This window comes from Montipora capricornis, chromosome 6, assembly GCF_036669925.1.
Source record: "Montipora capricornis isolate CH-2021 chromosome 6, ASM3666992v2, whole genome shotgun sequence".
NCBI lineage: Eukaryota > Metazoa > Cnidaria > Anthozoa > Scleractinia > Acroporidae > Montipora > Montipora capricornis.
Genome location: NC_090888.1, coordinates 36,087,994 through 36,097,993, shown reverse-complemented (window position 1 = coordinate 36,097,993; position 10,000 = coordinate 36,087,994). Strand labels below are relative to the sequence as shown.

Below are 10,000 nucleotides of genomic sequence, written 5' to 3'. Positions count from 1 at the left end.
CTTTTCCTGGCGTTGTAGTTCTTCGCGTTTCTGTTCGATTTCCCATTTAAGCCGATCCCTGCGGTATCGCCCTTCCATCTCCGCCTTCTCTTTTTCTTTTCTTCTTTGTGACGCTTCGCTATCAGCAACAGAACTTGGGCGTGAGCCAGTAATGAACGAGCAGGCATAGTTTCACGATCGATTTGTTCAACCAAATCGTCAGCTTCGTCGCTAATTTTGTCCGCAAGACCTTCATCATTCTTTTGGCGATAGGCACTTTCCAAACGGTTAATTATTACTTTATTACCAGTAGGGTATTTTCCTGTTGTTCTTGAATTTTTTGAAACAGCTCATTGATTTCGGTGTTTGGAAAGGAAAGGAAAGGAAAGGAAAGGAACTTTATTTAAGTGCTGGAGCACTAATTAGGGACACTGTAAACTGAAATTAACAATGAAAGCAAGTCAAGTCTGATGTTGGTTTTTGAGGAGAGGGGAAACCGGAGTACCCGGAAAAAACCTATTGGTGCGGAGTAGAGAACCAACGAACTCAACCCACATATGACGCTGAATCTGGGAATCGTATCTGGGCCACATTGGTGAGAGGCGAGTGTTCTCACCACTGCGCCATCCCTGCACCCCCGAGTGGCGTTTCTTTTGCATGTTTTGTCTTGTTTGTAATCTCGAATCTTGAATTCTAGATTCTCTGTTACGAATCCGGTCGTTTTCGTTGTCGGACGGCATAAACAGTGCTAAAAGGGCAATTGCACAATTTCACATACCGATACGCGTGTAGATTACAGGACGAAAACTCCCCCCCCCCCTTCCCCCCGGGGAAAACGCCCCTAAACTTGCGATTCTGTGGCTCGAAGGACCAAATGTTGTGTTCGATTTTACGAAATAAACGGAACGACAAAGTAATTGAGTGTTCCAAGCTTTTAATATTCTTCTATCACGATGCCCGAATAATACAACACAACTCTTTACGATGCGATTGACAGCTCATAGTACGATCGTCTCGAATAAATCCTTAATATGCAACGTAATGCGACTAATTCTTTATATTAAACACGAGTTCGAGTAACGCAACGTGTAACGGTAACTAAACAACTCTTTAACAAGCTTCCCGAGCTTTCCTAAAAGAGTCGCGTTGATAGATGCGTTTTTCGATGGGAATGAGTAACTTATGACTGTGTCAATAATAATTGTTGCTAAGAAAGTGTTCTGAGACTGCGGTCTGGATACAACTACTAGTAAGTCACTAAAAGAAGTGTTCTAAAAACGTTTTTCCAATGATCTGATGAGTACAGTATGTTGGAGTGTTTGTGAATGATGCTATAACAAAAGGAACGGTTTCAGTTTGTCTTGTCATTTTGTTCTTAAGCGCGTCAGTCCCGGCCGGGGAATGTCAGAGGCCCGCTGTATTTGGGTTTTGAGGAAGAAAACTGAGTAGAAACTGAATTGACTATTGGAGGTTTACAAAAACTCTCCTGAGTAGAAACTTAGACTAGCATCAAATGGTATGTGATAGATGAAGTGATTGATATTTGCGAAAACAAGATAAAATACATTCAAGGATATGAGAAAAAAGCCATAAGCAACCAAATACAAAAAAGTAATTAAATACAAAAAGACATTATTCTAATTTGGTTTATACACAAACGAAGCGGCCGATCCACTCAGTAGTCCCAAGAAATCTCACCTTTTTATCCTGGACTTCCTCAAAAAGCTTTAGTAAGTAAATTTTGATGGTATTGTTGTGCTGATTGCTTGCATTTGAAAATTTAGCAGCATTAATAATAAGAAATAAACTCTATTTCTGTTCTTACAACAAATACCTGCTATTTAAATTACAGATTCGTCTTTCTGGTAAACTCTTGTCATTTTCCTAATTTTATCCGTAGTTGTGCTAAACTGTAACTGGACAATTTGTGCTAACTGTTTGTGCATCCCACGGATACGCCGTTATAGGCGTCTTGTTTTCAAAATGTTAATGCCTTGCTATCTCCATGGAGACTATATGTAATGCGCGTGCGTGGCCCCATCAATGTTTGAAGAGCAACATTGTTGCGCTACGTTTCGGCGAAAGAAATGTTGGGATGGAGTTGTTAGCTCAAAAGTTTGACCAGTTTCAATCCTCGCACAACAGCCCCCAACAACAGGCAACAACATTCAACAGGGTGTTCAAACGGACGCAACATGTAACACACGACAATGTTGCCTCCGTTTGTGCGGGGCTTAAAAAACCACGGAATGTTATCTCGGCATATTATGGTCTAAGATTTGGCTCTGTCGAGTTGGAAGCACATCATGGGTTATGAAAAATGACAGCGTCTTTTATTTTTCGCAAGAAATCATCTTGGCAATAAACTAGCGTTCTTAGAGAACTGACAGTCGGCAAGCCTAAATTTCAAACAATAGTTTGATGTTTAAACAACAACCACTTCAGACCAAATCACTGCGAGGACAATTCTTAGATTGTATTCATCCATTCATCCATACTTATTACCATGTGGCGACCAAGGACCGTTTAGATATCGTTATTTGGTACTTTTTCAACTTTTGCCTTGTAGGTGGAAAGCTGGTTGGATGTTTTTGTGCCATTACTGGGGTTCTGGCAATAGCGCTACCTGTTCCAGTTATAGTTTCTAACTTTGCTTACTATTATTCGAGAGAAAATGGTCAACAATCAAACGTGACTGGAGATAGTGAGGAAGACGAAAATGCCAAACCAAGAGATGAAAAGGAAGAAATCGAAGCCATGAAAACTGAAAGCTCATCTTTCTCCTACCTTGTTGAAAAATCTCGAAAGGGTGAGGAAAAGCCGAAGCAACGAAAGAGGAACCGGAAATCTGGATCCATTAAATTGCCCGATGCTCTTTATACTACTGTTAATACAACTCCAGCCACAGATCGTCTTAACGGCTTGTCAAACCCAATTAACAACAATAGACATCCACAAGATAATGAACCGAGTGACAATTCTTCACTGTTGGCAGAGACGATCGTTTAGGGGCAACTTAAAGGTCAACCAACGGGACGATTAGAACTGTTTATTATTTGTGTCCTCTAGTGACAGATTGTTCAAAACAAATCAATGATATCGTATTAACTCTTGTTCTTAGGCCATCGTAGCTTGATTAAGAAAATAACAACAAACAGCGGTGATAAACATTGTATTCCAACGCATTTTTATAAAACTTGACGTTTCGTACGCTAGTCAACACACATTTTCAAAAGCATTGTTTAGCAACATCCAATCAGTGTAGAGCAAACAGCGTGACGGTTGCTCCTTGGCACACGAAATCCCGGCCGCGGATGCTGGTCGCTTCGAAAGCTGCATTTCTCGAAAATTATTTGGCGGTTAGCGCTTGGATTTTGAATGGATCTTCGACTGAATGGCACGAGAAGAAGCGTCAACCTTTCAGTTTATCTGGTGTTCGATTTGAAAGACGGGCGATTCTAATTTCTGGGTGAAAATCGGCTTGACGCTGGAGCGATCGAAAATGAGCTTTCCACCCTTGTCTCCTTCTAAGGACGTGTAGTAACTGTCAACGGAAAACCCACCAAATCGCTCAAATTCACCATTTTCAGCCGCAGAAATGACAATACACAACAACTGAAGTTATTTTGAGCTTTAACATAGTCATTTCTCGATGTAAGTTTACTATATTAGGAACTCTTCAATATTTCCTATACATTTCTTTATATTTCGAACATACAAACACACTGTTTGTGTGGGCTCCCTATGAAGTGACCGTTACAATTTTTGAAAACTATATATATATATATATATATATATGATGAGAAGAAGAAAGGTGTAGCCATGCCTCGATAGATAATGTAATAAGGAAATAACTTCTTGAGGCATATGTGTTTCTAATCGGTTTTATACTTCAAACGTTTCGCCGTTTAGAGCTTCGTCAGTGAATGAAGATTATGAGTACAAGATTGCTTTATGTAAAAAAAAAAAACTTAGTACAATGGTGGAATTTCAAGGCTCATTAATTTGATGGTGTTAATCTAGATTTAGAGCTCGTCCATTGCAACCATTCATGAGCAAGCATGAGAACCTCATGAATGGTTGCAATGGACGAGCTCTAAATCTAGATTAACACCATCAAATTAATGAGCCTTGAAATTCCACCATTGTACTAAGTTTTTTTTTTTTACATAAAGCAATCTTGTACTCATAATCTTCATTCACTGACGAAGCTCTAAACGGCGAAACGTTTGAAGTATAAAACCGATTAGAAACACATATGCCTCAAGAAGTTATTTCCTTATTACATATATATATATATATATATATATATATATATATATATATCGTAAACATTAGGGGTCTGGAACCTAGACTGAGAAAAATGATCTGCAACAGTACATGTCTAGACATAATGAGGAGTAATAGCTAAAACAGCAATAACTTCTCACTACTAATATTGACATTAAGGGAAGGCTTTAGCTCTTTCAAAGTCTCCCAATGTTTACGATATATATATAGTTTTCAAAAATTGTAACGGTCACTTTTGAAAATGTGTGTTGACTAGCATACGAAACGTCAAGTTTTATAAAAATGCGTTGGAATACAATGTTTATTACCGCTGTTTGTGTTATTTTCTTAATCAAATCAAATGATGTTCTCTTGTCAGGTTGTGAGAAATATTTCTTCTCATGGGCTAAGTAAACCCCGTTCACGCCTTTTTCAAAATGAGTTACCAAAACTCCTAAATTGTTTTCACGTTTCTTTTGTGGATTTTGTGCAATTTTCTTGCGCTTAGTTTTTGTGTGAGTGCACAAAAAAAGCGCTAGATTTTGAAATAAGCCATTTCCGAGTTCATGTCTGCCTCTTCTTCAAAGCGAGTCTTAGTGCGAAGTTTTTCTTATGAAAATTAGTTTTCATTCATATGTAAAGTAGAACTAATTATCATCACAAAAGACTCCCTTTGAAGAGGAGGCAGACTTGACCTCGGAAATGGCCTATTCGTTGGGCGGAGTCACTGTTCAACACAACTTAAGCAGACGACGTTTTAGAGCCACGAACGGCAGCCAGAGGTGAATATATCGCATGACAGGAGACAGATTTTGAAACTAGAGAAAAGATATTACGCAATACAAATGTGATTGTGTGAAGACAAGCTTGAGGTTACCGTCCGTGGCTCAAAAACGTCGTGTACTTAAGCTCAATAATATATTCGGTTGTACATCACTTTGAGGATAAAGAGCTTTCTTTTCTGATTTTAAGTCTCTTTTCCTTGCTTAAAGAATACCATATGCTTTTAGTACAATATTCTCCAACTTTTTATACTGTTGATTTAATTTTAGATCTTTCCACTGACCTTTTTGCCAAAAAAAAGTTTTACAAAGAGCCAATCAACGTTTGACTTATTTGACTCGCTTCTGCCGGCGCCGAACCCGTATTTGAAATCAAGCAAGCAACCAACCGAAAATGAATTAATTGGTTTCGATATCACAAGCCATTTTTCAAATTATTCAAAACCGTCGCTCCGAAATTGTAAGTCAGTAGCTTAAAAAGTATAAGTCAGTGGATGAGAGCGAGCAAGCGAGTAAGTAAAGTTAGACTTGTTAATAAAGTCAAGGCCCTTGAAGCAAGAGAACAAACTCCATATTGGTTTATTTGGCAAGCTTTGTTTCAATTGACTCTTAGCCTGCAAGCAGGCTCTTCCGTTGAAAATGGCGTGCGGTCGAAATACATTACCATTACCATTACCATTATTTTTCGACCTCGCGCCATTTTCAACGGAATAGCCTGTTTTCAGTTTAATTGACTCTAGGCCAGTCCCAATTGTGCTCGGTAGGCTTGGATAAATTCTGTTCGTAAAATGGCTTATTCTGCCTGCCCGCAGTGCTCGTAAAAATCGCTTTTTTTGCTCAAAATTCTGCTCGTACACCTTTATTCTGCTGGAATTCCGCTCGGTAACCGAAAACATTTTCGGCCCTTCGGGCCATATTTATTTTCGCAAATATAGAAAAGAGCCTTGCCCTAACCCTAAAAAACTAATTGGATATTCATTATGCGTAGCAAAATTGTAATTCATCTTATTTTGGGTCAAATAATCAAATCAAACAAAAGGTTGACTAGCAATATTTTCATAGAGTTATGACATTAGAGTTAGAGTGAAGTTTCCAAAATTCTGAACTCAAGATTTTCAGGATTTTGGAAGGCCTAAATCCTGAATTCAGAAATACAGAAATACAGAAGGTATCCTAAACATGCTAAAAGCTAACCTTAGGCCTAATTAGGCCTAAACAAAAGTTTTTAGGCTTAAGGTTAGCTTTAATGAATGTTGGTTTCCAAAATCTTGATTTCAGGATTTTGGAAACTTAACTATAACTCTACGACATAACTCTATGAAAATAACTCTTAGAATAGCTGTCCCCATTTTCCACTAGTTTTTGTATTTAGTTTTAAACTTTTTTTGCAACTGTTATGCATATCATTAGTGCCGCTGATTTTCACTTATTCTGCTCAAATTCTGCTCGAAAATCGCTTATTCTGCCGGCAGAATGCTCCCCTCAAAAATCGCTTATTCTGCTCGAAATTCTGCCTGCAGAATTTATCCAAGCCCAGTGCTCTGAGAATCTTCTGGCCCCGGAAAATATCCAACGATGAGCTATTGAAGCAAACCAAACAGGAGGATATTCGTACCCTTGTCACCTGCTGAAGGGCAATAACAACATCATAGCCAGAATTGCAATGCGCTGGAAACCTAAAAGCAAACGGAGCAGAGGGCACACAAAAACAACCTGGCGCAGAACTGTAGAAAAAGGGACTAAGGGAGCTCGATTACAGCCGGAGCACCATTGAAAAACTGGCTAAAGATAGGAGCGGTTGGAAAGATTTCGTTGCTGCCCTATGTGCCACATAGGCATGATGGGCAGTAAGTAAGTAAGTGCTCTGCAACTTTGAAGCAACCTTTTGCGGTTTTAGCCACCTCGAGCAAGCTTTGCTTTTCAGAGCAATTTTTGAGCATATTATAGGTTTAGAGCACTTATCAAGCACGAAAAAGTCAACAATTTCGTGGAAATCTTCAATTCATGCGAATTTCTTGAAGGTTTATCAACCTTTTGACGACATCACCCTTTTCATGAACGGAAATGGATGGTGAGAAGCCGCTTTTATTGTTTATTTTTCACATGACATCTGGTTTGTAAACAGGCCTAACACAACTCCTGCTGTTCCGTGATGTTGTATATTTGACCTTTGGAGTTCTTTTCGGGTATTTCTTTGAAAGAGGTGTCAACTCTTTAAAGCAGGGTTACGTTGCCAGGGTCTCTTGTCGATGAGGAGAGAGACACCCTGGGAAAAATGAAGAGGTTGCTCTTTAAAGCTAAATCTTACCGATGTTAGCAATTATCATTGTGAAGAACGAAAAACAAATCTTTTAATTAGCGTTTATATAAAAATGTCAAGAAATTTAGGCAGCAAGTTTTGAATTTTTGGTAGTAACTTTTTGGCATTCCACTAGAGTGATCACCTTTACAGCATTTTACGAGCACAATCCGGACAGGCCTATTTGACAAAGACCGTTGTTAGTGGGAACTGAGCCGGTAGAACTTCATTATTATGACTTCGCACGCATTGGCCAATGTTATCAGCATAAACTAGAACTTGAAAAAAAGCGGGAGAGAAAAGAAGTCCAAGAAAGCTACAAGATTTTCCCTTTGACATCTTATACGCAATGCTGGTGGGTACCTTAACGTTACGTTGCCTTTCCTCGGCTAATTGCCAAGATCAAGGGACAAATATTCAGTTGATCATTTATACGAGGGTCCAAATATGCTTAGGAGTTCTGGCACTCAAATTCCATTTGGCAAGTCTTATTTTGTCCGCGAGTGGCAGCGGTCGACCTTTTGCTTTCAGAAGTTTCAAGATTTAATTAACTTGCTTTAACTGAATAAATGCTCTTTCCCTTTGCCTTCACGAGACTGTTTTCGACAGCGATAGATAACCTTCTGTACGAGAATTCAGCAACATAAAATGACATTGAGCACCCGCCGGCTAAACTGTTTACGTAACTGATCACTTGAATTGTGTCCGGGTGAGCGAAATCTACCGGGACACTCGTACGCTGGCTAAATAGTTGTAATATAGGATACCGTGATGACTTTTGGAGGGAATATAGTTTATTTGTGGCCCGAGTCACCATTTGTGCCCGATCGAGCGGAGCACATAGAAAGAGCCGAGAAAGTCACCTGTAGGAGCAGTCGTGGCTCAGTTGACTAGTGCGCGGCTTTCGGAGCGAGAGGTCCCCGGTTCAATCCTCAGTGACTTCAACGTCTGTTTCGACTTTCCTCTGATCCGTGTAGCTATAGCTTTAAATCCCCTTAAAACGCAGCACTGACAGAGAGAGGGGGGTAAAGGGCGCACCGTCGGCTTCCATTGACACCAGCCTCGTAGCTGAAGGAACTAACGACGTTAAATAAAGTTACTTTACTTTACCTTTTAACTATAAAGTACGGCTTTTTTATCGAGAACTTTTGCGTGTAAATATCTTTTTGAGCTTGTTATCGGGATTCCCATAGAAATCCTTATAATTTTTACCCTCCGAGCCTGGGTTTGCCTGTGAAATGACCAGCTCCCAATAGCTCAGTTGGTTAGAGCGTCGCACTGGCATCCCGAGGTTACGGTTTCGAACCCCGTTGAAGTCATGAATTTTTCAGGCATCTCTACGTAACTGCTAAAATTGCGTTCATAACTGCGATGATCATAGCTTCACTTAAAGGCCGGAGAGACTGCAATCTTACCTTTCGCTATAATATCAAAATGAGTGACCAGTTGATGTAACGCTGCTGTCTGCAAGAGTCGACAGGGAGATCAGACACTCACTGTAAAATAAAAAAGCTTACCTTTTTTGCGATGGTGCAAAAAAAAAATTCAACATCTGGTAAAATCTGCTATCATATTTATCGCTACGCCGTGCTTATTTTCCTTTATTTTTCAATTTTTTTGTTCTGTTTTATGAACTTTTAATCTAAAGCCATATGATCGTTCGGATCGCCCCGATCGCCCCGATCGCCCTAGTCGTTTCAAACAATGTTCAGAGGCGATCGGGACGATTTTTTGAAAGCACTACCCAGCAGATCGCTGACGACCTGGGCGACTGAGACAACCTCGATCGTCCAGATAGAGCTCAGTTCTATCCCAATCTCGACCCCAGAGCTCTTGAGAGAAGAGCTCTGGACCCTGAAATAAAAAGTGTCTTCTCATTGGTTTTCATGAAGAACAATCAAAAGCGTCTCTAATTGGTGCAGTCATGTTAGCACGAGGAGTGAGCAGGCGCCGTATGGTTCAAATTGCCAATTTTTAGCTATAAGAACCCTACGGCGCATGTTCTTCTACACAGAGTTTCCCAGAGCCTGGGGTCGATCCGAGGCTCTGGTGACGAGAATGAGTTCTATCCAAGCAATCGAGGTCGTCTTAGTCGCCCGGGTCGTCAGCGATCGCCTGCTTATAATCGTCCCGATATTTGAAACGACTAGGGCGATCCGGACGATCACATGGAAACTTTAAATCTTGAATGGCACTGTTCTATGAGGAGGGGGAGTGGGGAACACACAAAACTGGTGCCCAGTGTTCGCAGGAATAGATAACACAAGGGAACAAAGAAGACAATCTTTTAATGGTCTCTTCTCTATCATGAGTGATAAAAAGCCTCGATCAAATGGAACGAGAGCCTTTAAAATGTCCAGGTACCTTTTAGCATTACGGCCATGGTCGTTTTCAGCTTCTTTTATTCCAGTGGTTCTAGGAGCGGTTTTGTGCTGGAAGACAACGGGTCATTTTGGTTTCACGTTACTCGTGCTATCTATGATTGCTGTTCTTGGCGTCCACGCGGCCGGAAATTTAGTCAATACATATTACGATTTCATGAAAGGAGTTGACAGCAAAATTTCGGATGATCGTACTTTAGTTGACCATCTTTTAACTCCGAAAGAAGTTGTTAAGCTTGGAGTTTTCTCTTACAGTATATCAAGTCTTGCCCTCGTGGTTTTGGTGGGAT

The 10,000-nt window shown here is 40.1% G+C and overlaps 2 protein-coding genes across 2 annotated transcripts in view; both read left to right on the top strand.

The window, feature by feature from the left end:
* LOC138052031 (potassium voltage-gated channel subfamily A member 2-like) overlaps positions 1 to 3,965 on the top strand; it is a 19,675-nt gene extending 15,710 nt beyond the window's left edge. Inside the window, exon 2 of the mRNA XM_068898383.1 lies at positions 2,549 to 3,965. Within this exon, the coding sequence (XP_068754484.1) occupies positions 2,549 to 2,988 (440 nt within the window). The 3' untranslated portion in view covers positions 2,989 to 3,965. The remainder of the gene's footprint in view (positions 1 to 2,548) is intronic.
* Positions 3,966 to 9,480: 5,515 nt separating this feature from the next.
* The window catches only part of LOC138052030 (ubiA prenyltransferase domain-containing protein 1-like), a 4,305-nt gene continuing 3,785 nt past the window's right edge, over positions 9,481 to 10,000 (top strand). The window contains exon 1 of the mRNA XM_068898382.1: positions 9,481 to 10,000. This exon is cut by the window's right edge and continues 3,785 nt beyond it. Coding sequence (XP_068754483.1) covers positions 9,637 to 10,000 — 364 coding nt within the window. The 5' untranslated portion in view covers positions 9,481 to 9,636.